This window comes from Doryrhamphus excisus, chromosome 2, assembly GCF_030265055.1.
Source record: "Doryrhamphus excisus isolate RoL2022-K1 chromosome 2, RoL_Dexc_1.0, whole genome shotgun sequence".
In the NCBI taxonomy this organism is placed as follows: Eukaryota; Metazoa; Chordata; class Actinopteri; order Syngnathiformes; family Syngnathidae; genus Doryrhamphus; species Doryrhamphus excisus.
The window spans coordinates 9,712,212-9,728,924 of NC_080467.1; the positions used below are offsets into that span (position 1 = coordinate 9,712,212).

General features: G+C 46.5%; 3 protein-coding genes across 12 annotated transcripts in view; 2 read left to right on the forward strand and 1 right to left on the reverse strand.

Annotated features, from left to right (window-relative positions):
• The first annotated feature begins 33 nt into the window (after positions 1–33).
• On the forward strand, positions 34–7,560 carry usp20 (ubiquitin specific peptidase 20). The gene is made up of 25 exons (XM_058065027.1): positions 34–256; positions 429–520; positions 708–761; positions 867–929; positions 1,012–1,146; positions 1,217–1,313; positions 1,391–1,460; positions 1,549–1,662; positions 1,984–2,062; positions 2,227–2,722; positions 2,792–2,941; positions 3,026–3,138; positions 3,222–3,394; positions 3,468–3,562; positions 3,642–3,675; positions 3,745–3,790; positions 4,091–4,271; positions 4,336–4,462; positions 4,720–4,889; positions 5,267–5,348; positions 5,490–5,598; positions 5,663–5,765; positions 5,836–5,904; positions 5,975–6,143; positions 6,527–7,560. The coding sequence occupies exons 2-24, from the start codon at positions 443–445 to the stop codon at positions 6,130–6,132; spliced, it is 2,796 nt and encodes a 931-aa protein (XP_057921010.1). The 5' UTR covers positions 34–256; positions 429–442; the 3' UTR covers positions 6,133–6,143; positions 6,527–7,560.
• Positions 7,561–7,895: 335 nt separating this feature from the next.
• Positions 7,896–11,237, forward strand: ptges (prostaglandin E synthase). 2 transcript variants are annotated; one of them, XM_058065035.1, is made up of 4 exons: positions 7,896–8,019; positions 8,943–9,325; positions 9,397–9,479; positions 10,113–11,237. In XM_058065035.1, the coding sequence occupies exons 2-4, from the start codon at positions 9,218–9,220 to the stop codon at positions 10,360–10,362; spliced, it is 441 nt and encodes a 146-aa protein (XP_057921018.1). In that variant the 5' UTR covers positions 7,896–8,019; positions 8,943–9,217; the 3' UTR covers positions 10,363–11,237. The 2 variants fall into 2 exon arrangements, with proteins under 2 accessions (XP_057921018.1, XP_057921019.1); XM_058065036.1 differs by having other exon boundaries at positions 7,939–8,019; positions 9,170–9,325.
• garnl3 (GTPase activating Rap/RanGAP domain like 3) overlaps positions 10,956–16,713 on the reverse strand; it is a 44,397-nt gene continuing 38,639 nt past the window's right edge. For 6 of the 9 annotated variants that reach the window (XM_058065023.1, XM_058065020.1, XM_058065021.1 and 3 more), the window contains 5 exons: positions 16,462–16,597; positions 14,961–15,020; positions 13,845–14,066; positions 13,530–13,650; positions 11,563–13,145 (listed from right to left, as the gene is read on the reverse strand). In XM_058065023.1, coding sequence (XP_057921006.1) covers positions 12,983–13,145; positions 13,530–13,650; positions 13,845–14,066; positions 14,961–15,020; positions 16,462–16,597 — 702 coding nt within the window. In that variant the 3' untranslated portion in view covers positions 11,563–12,982. Of the gene's footprint in view, positions 11,244–11,325; positions 11,460–11,562; positions 13,146–13,529; positions 13,651–13,844; positions 14,067–14,960; positions 15,021–16,461; positions 16,598–16,713 lie in introns of those variants that run through there. The other 3 variants (XM_058065026.1, XM_058065025.1, XR_009126641.1) reach the window with 2 other exon arrangements.

Genomic DNA, 16,713 nt, shown 5'->3' on the forward strand with positions numbered 1-16,713 from the left:
GCGTCAACTCCTCCCCCAGCCCCGCGACGTCAAGCGCTTGCGATGACGTCGGAGGCGGGGTTGACGTATTGTTGTGGGGGAGTCTTGTTGTCATTCGTTCACCCTGTCGCCGTCCAGTCGCAGCCGGCGTGCTTTGTTGCCGGGACTATGACGCTGTTGTCACCGTGACAGGTGTCACATGCCATAAAGACGACCGTGGCGCTGTCATGGCTGCCGCCAGCATCTTTAGCATTTTTTCCAGCGATCCGAGTCGTCGGTGAGGCCTCCCGTGTCTTCTTTGTTGCCGTTTACATGAATCGAGTGAGGCTACTTGTGGGAAGTCGCCACCATTTAGGAATTCAGACACGATGTGCAATCGTTGTGCTTGCTTTTGTGTCTTGTCATCGGTCGATGCTAGCATTAGCTTGTCCTGTGCATTATTGTTGTAGCAGCTGAAGCAAGTATGACCGAGCAAGACCTTTGTCCCCACCTGGACGCCATAGGAGAGGTCACCAAAGATGACCTCCTTCAGAAATCCAAGGTGGGCGTTCATTCATTTCCTGTGTTACAACTGACATTGAAGATGCATGCTCGCTGCATGGACCAGTGTAAACAAGAGTGGATGTGCCATATGTAGACTCCTAGAGACTATGTAGTACACATACTATAACAGCACTCTTATACTCATGTCAGTAATACAACTCTGATTGCTTTGTCTTTTCTTGCAGGGAACCTGCCAGTCATGTGGTGTTGGGGGGCCAAACCTATGGGCCTGTCTTCAGGTAATATTTTTCAGACGTTTTGACGTTAATCGCCAGTTCTACAACACAAGCACAAGCTATACCATGAAGAGATGCTTTGTATTATTTTGCGTTTTTACACCGTAGAATGACTGCCCATACGTCGGCTGTGGAGAGTCCTACTCTGATCACAGCACCCTGCATGCTCAGGTAAGCAGCCCCCTCCCAAAATCATGGATGTACAAAACAAAAAGAGAAAGAAGACATTCAATGAATATTCCTTTCCATTTAGGCTAAGAAGCACAACCTGACAGTGAACCTGACCACATTTAGAATCTGGTGCTACGTGTGCGAGCGGGAGGTGTTTTTAGAGGCCAGGCCCGCCTTGGTGCTGGCAGCCCACCACCACTGTGCAGCCTCGGAGCAGGTGATTAAAAGCCTCCCCTCCCCAAGATGAGCGACTACTTTAGAAATGACACAAAGCTATTCTTTACCAGGAAGCCGCACCGCTCAGTCACCCACTAAAAGGCGTGCCAATCGCCGTGGCGGAAGACGAAGGGTCAGAGTCTGAGGAGGACGAGCTTAAACCCAGAGGTACATCACTTCCATCTTTCCTCATTTCCTCTCCCCATTAACGTCACATTCATCGCATTTCTATCTTTGTCTTTTAGGTCTAACGGGGATGAAAAATATTGGCAACTCCTGCTACATGAATGCTGCTCTTCAAGCCCTGTCCAACTGGTGAGATCTGTTCAGCGTTTAACTAACACCGTCAGACGCTACCTCCATCTGATGACCTTCTCGTTCCTCGTCTGCCTTTTCCGAGCAGCCCTCCTCTCACTCAGTTCTTCCTGGACTGCAGCGGTCTGGTGCGGACTGACAAGAAGCCTGCTCTCTGCAAGAGCTACCAGAAACTCATCTCAGAACTCTGGCATAAAAAACGGTAGGAAACAGTACAGAGGATTATACTTAATGGGGGGACAACTTTACTCAACTGCAGAGTGTGTCAGGCATGTATAAGGGGTCGTATTCATTTATTGACTATTTGTAAAATACATTGTCATTATATGTATTTTACATGACCATGATTATATACAAAATACATCATTAAAATTGTATACAATACGATACATTGTGTACTGAGTTAGTGGTCTGTATCCTGAGCAGTTATTGCTCCGGAATGCTGTTGACATCAGCTTTACAGATGCCACATCTGCAAAGTCTACAGTCTGTATTCAAACTGTCATAACTGCCGTCCTTCCAGGCCCAGCTACGTGGTGCCGACCAGTTTGTCCCATGGCATCAAGTTGCTGAACCCCATGTTTCGTGGTTATGCTCAGCAGGTAGGGTCGAGCCCCCAGCAGTCAACTCCCCTTCAATCTACTGAGATCCAACACGACAATTGTACCTTCATGAGATAACGAGTGTTCCTCATGTTTGTGTTGTTTTAGAAGAACAGCTGTCGTGTACATCATCCTGTGTTGTTTTGTTGTAAATGTACCAAAAGGACACACAGGAGTTCCTGCGCTGTCTGATGGACCAGCTCCACGAGGAGCTCAAGGAGCCATTGAGCGAGTGCGGCGGGAGCAGCGAGAGCAGCGACGGCGAGGAGAGGCTGGACGGCGACCGCTCCCCGTCCGAGGACGACTTCTTGTCCTGCGACTCGGGCTCCAGTAGCGACCGGGGAGAGGGGGGTGGCGCCGGTGACGGCGAGCTGCTCGTGCAGGACGAGTGCGACGGCATCCAGCTGCCCTCGGCGGCCGGGGACGGTCCTGGCGGCGGGGTGATATCCGAGAAGGAGAGGCAGAAGGAGAGGAGGGTGTCCGGCTCGCCACTACGCGGCGCCTCGCAGGACGTAGACGAGGATGCGGACGTGGACACTGCAGCTGGGGACGGCGTTCCTGAGAGAGGCGACGAGGAGGAGTGCGTATCTGCGCCAAACGGGGACATCCAAAGCCAGGACAACAACCAGTCAAGTCAGACGGGTGCAGACAAGAGCTCAGGTCAGAAACTTTAAAGCTGGCTGATGACTAGCATATTTAAATAATATGCACTTTGACCTCTTCATGCAGAGCCAAACAATGAAGCGTCTATGCCCCGCCCACATTCTACTCCGTGCAGTCCCGTCAGGAGCCTCCAGGAGCTCCATTCCAAACTGTCCTCAAGTCCGCCTCGCTCCAGCCCGCTGCGCTCGGCAGGATCTGCCTACCCTTTCAAAAAAGGTGCAGACACTTCCTGTCGCCCTCACGGCCGTTGGTGCTTCTTCAGCATCTTCCACCACATCACGTTTTTATTCCCCACATTAGCTCAGCTGCTCCTCCCGTCCAAGAAGAAGAAGCAGTTGCACTATCGCAGCGTCATCTCCGACATCTTCGACGGCTCCATCCTCAGCCTGGTCCAGTGCTTGACCTGCGACAGGGTGAGTTGTGTGCCTGGACAGCAGGGGGCGCCACCTTTATGGTAAATGAAGGTAGACTAGCACGACTCTGCCTGCTGCCACAGGTGTCTACCACTGTGGAAACCTTCCAAGACCTGTCCCTGCCTATTCCCGGGAAGGAGGACTTAGCCAAGCTGCACTCCTCCATCCATCAGAACATGCCTGTCAAGACAGGCGTGTGTCCTGAAACATACGGCTCACAGGGATGGATCTCCTACATCATGGACTCCATACGCCGGTCAGTAGATCTCAATGGGGCTTTTTTTTTTTTTAAACCAGAAGTAACCTGGATGACATCCTCTCTGGAATAGGTTTGTGGTCTCGTGCATCCCCAGCTGGTTTTGGGGTCCCATGGTGACTTTGGAGGACTGCCTTGCTGCCTTCTTTGCTGCGGATGAACTCAAAGGTCAAGAGTAGCGTCACACTTGGGATCACACGTCAATGTAAATACATAACAGATCTTTGCTTTGCTATGATTTTTGCAGGAGACAACATGTACAGCTGTGAGAGATGTAAAAAGTGAGTATGTGAAGATAGCAAAGGAATGCATTGGAAACATGTTTCTCATGGTTATTTTTACCCATGCAGGTTGAGAAATGGGGTGAAATACTGCAAAGTGCTCCGACTTCCAGAGGTATAGCGCAACCTTGTGACTACAGACATCCCTTGTTTAGCACGCTTAATTGGTTCCAGACCCGACCGGTGAATTTGCACAAAGTAGGATTTAATATTAATGAATCAAATATTTTTGTAGTTGGAGCCTAGAAAACCTGTTTGCACTTCCAACTATGTTTTTTTTAACATTATTAGAGCCCTGTAGACATGAAATAAGAAATCACATTACCATCCCATACATAAAGCCACTGTCTTTTTTGTTTTCCTCTCGGATCACAAAGCAGCAATTAGAATTTTGTGGAATGCATTTGCCATGCAGATTCTGTGCATTCACCTGAAACGCTTCCGGCATGAGGTGATGTATTCCTTCAAGATCGGCAGCCATGTTTCCTTCCCGCTGGAGGGCCTGGACATGCGACCCTTCCTGGCCAAGGACAGTCCCTCCCAAGTCACCACTTATGACCTGCTCTCCGTCATCTGTCACCATGGCACTGCTGGAAGTAGGACCAAAAAGAAAATCCTCTACAATGAGTTTTCCACATTTACATTCTCTTTTCCTTACAGGTGGGCACTACATAGCGTACTGCCAGAACGTCATCAACGGACAGTGGTATGAATTTGACGACCAGTATGTCACGGAGGTCCACGAGACTGTGGTGCAGAATGCAGAAGCCTATGTGCTCTTTTACAGGTCAGCAGAAACCACTACAACCCTTGAACACCTACTGTAACAACAAACTGCTATGTTCTTTGTCTAAACCTTAACCATGATAAACGTGTCACCGTTTTGAGAGCCTAGAGTATCTAGAAGGGTCTGATTACTTAGTAAATACAGGAACGAATTTGATCCCTCCTGCTATGTCTTCTTATTCTCTACATGAAGTGTGTTAGCCTAACGATCACGTACTTGCATACTGTACACTCATCAGTTTTTGGAACCATGTGTAGGAAAAGCAGCGAGGAGTCGGTGAGAGAGAGGCAAAAGGTAGTGGCTCTGGCTAGCGCCAAGGAGCCAAGCCTGCTGCAGTTTTACATCTCAAGGGAATGGCTCAACAAGTTCAACACCTTCACGGAGCCCGGTCCCATCAGCAACCACACCTTCCTCTGTCACCATGGAGGTAACCCGCCCTTGAAAATCAAATGAAAAATCTAAATGAAATATCCTCAATGTAAAAAAAAAATGATACAAATATCTTTTAAAAAAGTAAATACAAATTCAAATAGTGGTTCACAATTAATGACTTGGAAAAGATGGGCCCCAGGATGATACCATTTGAAAACCCCAAGTGTACTCTATCATACCAATTAAACACTTGTATTTCTGTCTGGCAGTGATAAAAGGAGGATTCTGGTCTCGTCTTCTTGTCTTGTCTGATCTCATGAGATTGTGTAGCTAATGGAGTTTAGATTTTTACACTAGCCATCTAAATGTAATTCCACATTATCTCAACAGCATGAAGACTTCCTCACGCAAATCTTCCATCTCTTCCCCCAGGTATCCCCCCTAATAAATACCACTACATTGACGACCTGGTTGTCATCGTGCCACAGAATGTGTGGGAGTACCTTTACAACAGGTAAATATTTTAACACGCTTGCAGGCAATTACATGACGGAGGACGCCGGGGAATGCATCGGTTTGATGATACAGTAGATTTGCCTGGCGGGGGAGGGGGAGACATGGATCTTTTTAGCACATGGTTTGTGTCTGCTGTCAGGTTTGGAGGCGGGCCTGCAGTCAACCACCTGTACATGTGTGCGATCTGCCAGGTGGAGGTCGAGGCGCTGTCCAAACGGAGAAAAACAGAAATAGACACCTTCATTAAGGTAAAAAGTGCTACGGTGTGTTTGGGGAACACGAGTCCGACTATTCGGATGTTTTTGTGCGCAGCTGAACAAAGAGTTCCAGGCCGAGGAGGCGCCCAGCGTCATCCTCTGCATCAGCATGCAGTGGTTCCGCGAGTGGGAGAGTTTTGTCAAAGGCAAAGACAAAGGTGAAATGCTGTACACATTCACATCAAGTCGTGTCCCGTCTACGTACTGTACGTGTTTTCTTCTGCACAGAGCCGCCGGGCCCCATTGACAACAGTAAGATAGGCGTCATGAAGGCAGGACACATTCAGCTCAAGCAAGGTGAGCCTCAGCGCTAATGCTACCCAGCCAAAGACGACGCTGCCTTCAAAGTACGTGCATCCCCTCTCAGGCGCCGACTACGGTCAGATTTCAGAGGAGACCTGGCAGTACCTGTTGGCTATTTACGGCGGGGGGCCTGAGATTGCCGTCAGACAAACGGTGGCACCGCCCGACCCAGACAGCCTTCACGGAGAGCGGAAGATAGAAGCTGAGACCAGAGCACTCTGACATCACACAAGGTTTTTCACAATATCACCATAACATTATGATACTACAGTATGGCTGTAATATTCCAAAAAAAGCATGATTGTCATTTTAAAAGCATGTCCCCGTAATATTTGAAGTTTCCCTTTTTCCCAAAGCACAGTGAAGTGGTCTTTGTTCCGTCGTGCAAGCGGTGTAATTGTGTACTTTTGTGTTGGACCTCCCAGACGCCGGTGTGTAACCATTTACTGGAAGTGGTGGTCTTGAATGGTTTAACATTTCCATCCATGACGTCAGCTCTTGAATTCTTTACACGCACGTGGCCAAGAATAAGAATAATGGAGGCGGCGGAAGCAGCCTGTATTTAAACAGCTGGAACTTTTCCTTCCTAACTTTTATTCTTCCCTTATCCTGACAGCTCGTCTCCACCGTTTGCCCTCGCAGACAGCTGAGGAATTTGCACCTCTTGGCCGCGAGTAGATGTAGCAGCGCTATATTCTGCAGCCGCTGGACAGAAAGGCCACTTCTTAGTGTGGACTCTTTATTCTGGAAATGACGTTAAAGCCTGTGTTTCATGTCAAGACGTCAACTGAAGCTGCTGCATCTTGTATCAAGTCGGCGTCCCTCCTCTTTACCACAGAGACCTCTCCTTTCCTGTTGTTGGCCTGCTTATTACTTGCATAGCAACCTGCACACCTGCAGCCCACAATGTTAAATACACACTACTCTGGAATGTCTAACCTGTGCAAATAAAAGCACAGAGCATGCGTGCAAGGAGCATTTTCATGTCAGGTTCAAAAGAAAAGCATGCAGTTCATTTCACCAACAGTATGAATGCAGCGTTTGCATTTTCTAATGGGAAAAATTGAACTTCTGAGTCACTGCTGTTGAGGTCCAGGGCACCACTAGCCATTAAACATGATGCCGTGGATGGTGATAAAATGTCCCGAGCAAGAACACATCAACAACAGTGCATCGTTTACAAAAGGGAGAAGATTACGTAGAACAAAGTGAGAAAGGTTTTACGTCATAATAAGCTGGTAAACAGGTATAAGTCTGTATAGACATACTTAGCTGTAGTATGGATTAGCTGCATTTTAAATAACCACAAATGGCATTTTTGTCAAATGTCAAATTGAGCACTTAGAATTGGAATCTTGAGCCTCCAAAAGATTTAATCAAGCTCGAGCTCAGCTAGTATCATGTTATGGAAATACCAGAAATGCAGTAACTCTAATTTGATGAAATGTATCCTAAATAACAGTCGAGGGTCCAGCTGCTAACGGTCACCTTGCAACCTTACGCCACGACAGAATGTCAATCACCAGTTTCACACAAAAGCGATGCCATTTATTTTGAAATGTCAACAGGATGTCTTCATATATGTATCTCCGTCTGATGCACTCTAATGACTGCTTGATTTCATTGATTAAAGTGGTTGGTATTTCATTACTGTCCTGTGGTACTATCTGTATGAAAAGATTTGTTGCAATTTAGCGTAATGACCGTTTAAATTGGTTACCACATGTCTTCAAATAGTACATACACCGTAATAAATCAATTGTGTACTTTTTCCAGTGTATCAATTAGCTTTAGTGTGTGTCACACGACGACAGACTATAGACTTTTAAGAGGATTATTACGGCGTTTCTAAATAAAAAAACGACAATCCCCACAATTACAGACGGGTATACCAAATACAAATAATATGTAAGATAGTTACCTTTCAAGTCTGATGTATTGTGGATGTTGCAAGATGGCTGCAATGCAGACAGGCGTCTCCATGGACAAATCCAAAGGAACCACTTCGGCAGTCATTGGCTTAATTAGCCCCTCGGAGCCACACATTCTAATGATCCACCAACTCCTGTTGGCGTCACATGCTCCTTAAAGTTTTGGATATGTATATGTGTAAGTTATATGGATAATTAATTCTCCATATACTCTCATAGCTAGCTTAGCTGCACATGTTAATTAGCATTCACTCGTCAGCTCACACATTACGTCAACAAGTTATCAGGCGGCGTTTTTTTATTGTGATATTTCGCAAAACTACTTATACAACTACAGAAGCGACTTTAAGTAGTCCAGCGAGGCATTTTGTTGAGTTTTTTTCCCCTGTCGAAGGTCGCCGTCTCAGGCAATACACCTTCAATTAGCAGTCAATAACATCACTTCCTTTTACCGGCACCTTGTCAAAATGAAACCGGAAGTTAAGCTTTTACAGTTACCTGTTTAACAATGGCGTTTAGATGCAATCACTTTAGCTTAACTCAATAAACATAGTAAATACACATATCTGCCACATCACATATTACTGATTTGATGGTTTTGTGAGTAATAAGGTGACTACATTGTAAAGGGATACAGTAGCGTGGAAATTTTCACTGTGTTGTAACCACACACACATACACACAGCCCATATGTTGCCAATGAGGCAACCACAAGACCGAAAAAAAAGAAAGTCAAGAGAAGTGAAAGCGTCATTTCCAACATGAGTCATATTATGCAAGAATGAATATTTTGCCAGTGAAGCTGTCCAACTTTATGAAGTTGACTTTGACTAAGAGACGGTTACGCTTATCCTGGTCAAGATTACGTACAGCATTCCGGAGTCTAGCCCTGCTGACTTTGACTGAGTGGCAGGGCTAGGCCTGTCTGACACAGAGAAACACTTAAGTCTTCAGGAAACCAACCATAGATCGACCATGACCTTTATGTGCGCGTATCATCCAAGTCAGCTAATATACATACAGCTATTTGAATAAATCAAAGTGAATATTCATCTGTGTTTCTGAAATCATTGAAGCCAACTGAGTGTGTTCCATAGGTAGTTAGTAAAATAGATATGGGTAAACTCCAGACTCGTCTTTAAAGAGCCGTGCTGCAGCCCGAGGGCCCGAGTGATGCATGTTTGGACATTGCTCATGAGGCAGAAGAAGCAGACTATGAATGAATGCTTTGCTGCCATCATCGTTTTGACTCAGTGGGTGGAGGCTCAGAAGACCTACAAATATCTGCCCCCCCCTCCTTTTGGGCTCACTCTTCACTTTGCATGTAGCGTCCGCAAACTCCTCTCTCTGACTTTGGGACCAGAAGAACAGCAGTCATGATCAGAAACAATGTTTTCTCCTGCTTTGTCTTCTACGCCGTGCTGCTGGTGTTGAAGATGTACGTCATGGCCGTCATAACAGGACAAGTGAGGTTGTGGAAAAAGGTGAGCGACCTGGCAAGAAGCTCCAGTGTCCATGTGGGACTTTCACGTGTTTGACAAGTGTTTGTTGTCAGGCTTTCGCTAACCCGGAGGACGCACTGAGACGCGGAGGATTACAATTTCACAGGCTGGATCCTGACGTGGAAAGATGCCGCAGGTATGGGCGACTCGCTACGCTACACAACACAACACAACACAGTTGCAGTACAAGAGGGTATAATTACCGCACATCATCATCCTAATGTGGCCAAGGATGCAGTGGGGTGCCTCAAATCCTTCATGGGTGCCCCATGTTCAAAAAAGACAAAAATAGAAGAGGAACTGCAAGACCTAGCTTATCCTAACTGACTTTGGATTGGGATTAGTGTGTTTATTATGACACGAGAAGGTGAAGAACGTTTATTCCAGTATTACTTATGTGGCCCTCAGTGTCGGAAAAAACAGAGCAATTTCCAGATGTCATGAAATAATTTTCATTAGAATTACAATTATATGTCAATATAACATTCATTCATTTTCTACCGCTTATCCTCACGAGGGTCGCGGGGATGCTGGAGCCTATCCCGGCTGTCTTGGGGAGAGAGGCGGGGTCCACCCTGGACTGGTGGCCAGCCAATCACAGGGCACATATAGACAAACACCCATTCACACTCACAGCAATATAACAATATATTTAAAAATAAGCTAACAGTCTTTATACACGGAGATTAACCTCAATCTAATCAAATTCAGATTAAAATGAATTCCGGCGATAAAACAGGTTGTAAACACGCACCTGGTCTTCTTGCAGAGCTCACCGCAACGACATGGAGAACATCTTCCCCTTCCTCTTCCTGGGTGCCGTGTACTCCATGACGGGCCCCTCGCTGGCCCTGGCGCGCCTCCACTTCGTGGTGTTCTTGGGGGCCCGCGTTCTGCACAGCGTGGCTTATCTGGGGGCCCTGCCGGCGCCCACCCGCTCGCTGGCCTACGTGGTGGCGCAGGTGCCGTGCGTCTCCATGGCGCTGCAGATCCTGGCGACGGTGGTGGCGTACGCTTAGGACTGTGGTCACCTTTGACCCCCACCAAACGAAGCGGAGTGCAATGTTTACCAAACAGGATGCGTTTGAAGTTTATTTTGTGTTGAGGACTCTCATGTTGGCAAAGCAAACGCCGTCTCACTGTGTCCTTTTGTCTTTTATGAAGCTCTTGAAGGAAGGCCCTCACACTGAAAGAGAAGGTTCATTATTAGTACATCTTAATTTATTATTTCATTGTGTGTGTTTTGACTCAACAATAAAAATCTCACTTTTACTTGATGTGGTTCCATGAGGGGCCCAAGCACGGCCGTCATCCACAATTCCACAGGCAAAGCTCCAAGCATTCCTGCAGCTCTTATGTAAGAGTCTGTTCTCTGTCATATCCCGAGGGGGCCTCAGGGAGCACGAAGGAGGGGGGGTGGAGGCTCCCATCACCCTGCTGCTATGTTTGTTCCCTCTAGCTAATATTTCTCTAGCATTGCCGTGTGCTTTGCCAGTGATTTTCCTTATGATGATGACTCAAGATGGGATTCTGTGGGATTTATGGAGTTTTCCTTGCAGACAAAAGGAAGAGAAGAGCGTGGGAGGTTTTGGCGACTGGAGATCCGATTCAACTTTCAGTGCCTTAATGAGGACAGGGGAGGTGTACACGTACTACACACACACACACACACACATCTATTCTTTTGGAATAAAGTTGTTTGAGAGAAGGTAAAGACAGATGACTTTTTTTGGCCATTGGACCATTATGAAATATACTTTGGACAATTTTTGATCACCATATGCGGTCATAAGGACAAAAATAGTGGCAGCTCTAAAAAGCTTCACCAAGATCCTTAATCTGAGATGATTCATGTGGTTTGTTTCGACTAGATTTTTGACTTTCTGAACTTCCCCTCCACCTTAAAAGGAAAATTGTAAAAATAAAGCCATTTTTGGTTGATGGACTGACATAATTCCTTTGCATTTTATCGACTTTCTTACTTTCTCCTCCTGTTCTCTCCCCCAGCAGACCACTTCCGGTCTGGAGGCCTCTGCTGTCTGTTGGCCAGGCCAGTCCATTGTTCATCCACCGACGGCCACGTAGACTTAACAGGGGCAGGAAATTATGCTCAAATCTGATAAAAAGCATCCAAAAACATCAGTTATATCTATGACATAAACTGGCAATACTTATCACATTTCTTTCCATCTAAACAAAAAAAAAGACGTGGATACAGCTGAAATTCCATAAATATTTATTACATATCAACGAACAGAAAGAACTACTTTCACAGCGGTGGTCTACAGCACTCGTTTAAAATAACTGCTCCAATAACAATAATTAGAATTATAGGAATTTGTCGTAATAACTCTTCAGCTCTGCTTCATCATTTGAGGCCACATTTGATACACAAACATTTACAAGGAATACTTGGCATTAAAAACGATGGCGATACAATATTTTAAGACACTTGGTGTTTTTTTTTTTTTAGCCTTTTTATCGTGAATTTTCCTTCGTTTTAATATCACAGAGAGGTTGAGCAACAGTAAATACAGATTTAAATACAAAACAAAACAACAAAAACAGCCAAATGCCAAGGGGAGGTAGAGATAAAGAACTAAACGGGAATAAAGAACCCACCTCAGTTATAATACACAAAGAGTGGAGCATCTTTGTAAACATCCACCTTCCACCGCCTTTTCTTAATGGAGGACACGCGCGGGAAAAAAGAGCTCATGCAAGTAATCTGAAGGCTGCTGTGACATAAAGCCACCACACAGAGGCGCTGTAGTACAATGTCAGCATAGTGGACACACTGCTACCAGGAAGCCATTACCTTGTATTTCACATAAGAGTCTATTACATTATCTCGTAATACCACTTACGACCTGAAGAGGCGATAGTGAGCCACGGCAAGGGTTTAATCTGCAAAAAGTGGCAATTCTACACTCAGAACGCTTTTTTTGTTGCCCAAAGACACGCAGTACCGCAAAGTATTCATAATGTTATGCTAACTTTGTTGTTTATTTGTGTAAGCAAGGACACTTTGCTTAAACCGGGTTTTTCTTCCACCAGAAGTGGACTACAATCATGGCTGCTACCAGAAGAATGGTGTCTTTCAGGGAGGTGCAGTGGTGGCTGCTGGGAAATGGCACTTAATGACACACCTCCAGCCCTGTTTACCTGTGTATATTAAATGGAAGGGTAGAACTGGAACACAGCATAGAACATTTACTAAGTATGAGAATAAAATATATATTTTTTCACAATATAGACACTGTCTTTGTGTATAAACAGATGTACACTAGCATCATCATTACAAGGTGGTGTGGACAAATCCAAATAAGAATACGTATAGCGATGGGAGAGTGAATAGTGTAGAATGTGTGGATTTACATTCAGTTTGAGGTTTGGGATCAACTGTCATCTGAAGGCTGCTGAAGGACAAAGATGGCCTCTAAAGCTCATTTTTGCCTCTTTGGGTTAGTTACTGATGTAGCGGGGCGACTCTGACGAAAACGTCCGTCTTGTCCTGTGGAAGGGGACACTCACAAGGATGCAAACATGTCATAGAAACCCAACCAAAGAAGCACAGCAAGCAAAAAAGAAGGAGAGCATAGCAACGGTTGTCGAGAGAAGTGCACGATGGGATTGTCTTCACTTTAGGTCAAGGACGTCTTCCTCGAAGGAAGTGGCAAGGGCGAAGGCGCTGGCGAGCGGCGGACTCTCCGCCTGCAGCACCGACCTCTCCGGTTCGGCCTCCAGGTGGGATGACACGGCGCAGATGTCCAGGTCCGACTCGCTGGCCTCCGAGTCCAACCTGTTGGTGTCCACAGAAAAGCTTCTCATTGCATTGTGTTGCACTCAGGTTGTCATGTGAGCTGGCTTCATCGGGTGAAGAAGTCTCGAAAGGATCGAAAGGACAGCCAGCGCTCTCTAGGGCTGTCCTATCTGGTCATTGAGCATGACATTACAAAACCTCTACAGGTACTTTCCCCTAGAGCTGTCCTATCTAGTATTTGAGCATGCCTACAATAGAATAGAATAGTCCTTTATTGACCTGATGGAACCTGATTGGTCGAGAGGTGAAGTGCCTTCCAAGGCAACCTCAACTGGCCAATGGCGATGTGTTTAATGGCCTCAGAAAAGCTCTGATTGTTCTTCTTCACTGGACAGAAAAAGGCTACAGAAATGTTGACATCACCTGTCACTGTTTGTTGACGTTAGCGCTCGAGGTTTAGCCTCTTCTTCTGTGTTCTTCTTGCTCATCTTCCTCTGTTTCAAAGTGCCGCTGTCCGATTTCCCACTGGGTTCTTCTGTTAGGCCTGTAAAAAAACGGTAATGGTACAGCAGGGGTACACAGCCAGATCACTTCCTATCTTTGATGGTATGCCATTGGTCGTACTCCTACAGCAGTACCTGTTAAGGCCACTAGGTGACAGTATGGCTCCACAAAACCTTTCATGTTGCCTTTTTACTGACAGTAGTTTCATTGGATGACATCATGACAGGTATTTACCCAGCAGCTCTTTGCGCGTACGGCTGGCTATCTCCTTGATCTCCATGCGGGACAGGGAGAGTGAGTGCGTGGCCGAGATGAGGGGCGTGGTGGCGACCACGGCGGGGGCCGACGGCGCCGTCAGCACCTTGTTGACCAGCGGCGACTTGAGGGGCCTTTCGATGCTGCGGCCCACCAGGTTGCACAGCGGGATCTTGAAGATGTGCTTGCACGACGCGTCACCTGAGTGCGAGGAAGGCCGAAAGGGATGTGGGCGTGGCGGTAAAGGTGGGATAAGGAAGGCGACAGAAACGAAACCAAACCATATGCACAAGTTTATCGTGAGTGACATTTCTGTTATGGATGCTGCAGCAGGAGTATAATTTGACATTTTGGGGACTTTTGCTGAAGTGCTGAGCTTAACCAATAAAATGGTGGAACTGCTGGCGGACGTCTTGCTGTTGGAAGTCCTTTTATAATGCATTACAGCTCAGTCGAGTCCAGCTAAGATAATATGATCTACCCACCCTCCTCAAAATGCCAAACTACACACTGGAAGGCATGCTGGTTATCTGCGGTGTGTTCCACATGTGCCTCCTCTGGCTGGAACTGCAATATTAGGGGAGCTTTTAGCGCTAATTGAGCTCGCTTGGTCCACATGATGAATGCCATGACATCACCTGACCCCCCCGCCCCCCCAGGCAGTTAGAGGATGAGATTTTTGTCAGTGCTCCTTCCTCTTAAAAAAACACACACACACACACACACTAGTGGCGCCGCTATTTGGACTCTGGGCGGAAGCGAGCGGCTGACAAAAGTCTCCATGGCGACAGTGCAATCTGTAAATCATGCTGCGGCGGTGTCCTCCACCCCCCCCCCCCCCCCCCCCCCCTCATCCTCCCGGTAGCCCTAATCTGCTCTCATGCGCCAAATACCCTGCAATTTTCTTATCTTCAAAGCACCTTTCCACCCTGACCGTTCACTCATGCTTTGGTTGTGGCGGGAAGGAGGGAAAGGGGTTATGATGTTCACTTAACATTCCCGGCGACATCAACATGCCGCTATGGAGGAGACACACGTGCAACATCAGTGTGGCGTTAATGAGCGAGCTTTGGTGGTGCGAGGGTCCTCGAGTACCTTCAGCATCCTTTGACATGTACAGCGAAAGCTTGGTACCATAGGGGATCCGTATAGAATCTGAGGGAGAGGGTTACACACTCAACACACAATGTAAACACACATGGAGGCTAGGCTGACACTCCTAATGAGGCACAGCCGCCGTCTGTCAACCTTTTGAGTTGTCTCACACCTCATGCCTCAGTGTTCATTGCAGTGCTGTGCAAAAGGCCACCATGGGCTATGTAACAGGAAGTACTACTACTTCTTGGAACAATATATTCTAGAAATCTGAAGTTCTATACAGGGGAAAACTGCATGCTTCTCCTCTTGGCCCCACATGCTTTGTCACCTACTACCCAAAGATGAGATGCAGGGTGTTGTATGTACTGTACCGCTTAGCACGTCCATATGTCTATATATGTTGACTATAGGGGTGTTATTTCATGTCCAACGGGCTCTAATAATGTTAACAAATAGAAGGTCTGAACAGGCTTTCTATGCTTTACCTCTGAAAATAATTCATTGAAAAATAAGCAATCAGGGCTGCATGGCGAACAAGTGGTTAGTGTGCAGGCCTCACAGCTAGGAGACCCAAGTTCAATTCCACCCTCTGTCATCTCTGTGTGGAGTTTGCATGTTCTCCCCGTGCATGCGTGGGTTTTCTCCGGGTACTCCGGTTTCCTCCCACATTCCAAAAACATGCTAGGTTAATTGGCCACTCCAAATTGTCCATAGGTATGAATGTGAGTGTGAATGGTTGTTTGTCTATATGTGCCCTGTGATTGGCTGGCCACCAGTCCAGGGTGTGCCCCGCCTCTCGCCCCAAGACAGCTGGGATAGGCTCCCCCGCGACCCTCGTGAGGATAAGAGGTAGAAAATGAATGAATGAAAGTTGGCTATAGGGGTGTTATTTCATGTCCAGCCAGCTCTAATAATGTTAAGAGAAAACATAAATAGAAGGTCGGAAGCAGGCTTTTATGCTCTACCTATGAAAGTATTTAATTTATAAATAAGCAATCCTACTTCGTAGGAGTTCAGTCATCATGGTCGAGTCTGGAACCAATTAACCGTGATATTTTTTTTTTTTTTGGGAAGAATGGGTATGGTGACAAAATATGGGGTTTTGACCTTTCTGGGAAAGTAAATATACAACAATATACCCCAATCATGATCATGATATAGAACCATGGTGTTCATAAACATGCATGACATCAGCGCCCCTGTTGTTTTTTTACTGGCCACTAGATGGAAACATGTTGTGTTTTATTGAGCCAATCCATTTATCTGGTCATGAGGTCAATATAAGCTGACCGAAGAATGTTTGACCTGATGGGTCCCTAAACACACCACTTGCAGTGTCACAAACTGGACTAATACCCTACAGGAACCCCTCATACACACTGGAGAGCAAAGGCTGCCCCACCCAAAGTCAAACAGACCTTTTGGACAGCACTGATATTTGAAAAACAACGACATCCTCTGGCTTTTTTTTTTTTTTAACTGCCGTAAGGAGACTTACCGTCACCGAGGGGCGAGGGGAAGACGGGCATCTCGTAACCGGTGGGAGTTTGCGGAGAACTCTGTGAACTGGTGTCCCTGGAACTGCAGTTGGAAGCCGAGCTCACCGGCGCCGATGAAATAAAGTAGATGTCCGACTGCGTGGGTGTTAGAAGAGAGTATTAAGGTTTGAAGAGGAGGGGAAAAGTGTTTGCTTGTCGCCATGCGTGCCGCCGTCTTATTCAAAAGACGCGTGCGTATGAAATATGAGTGT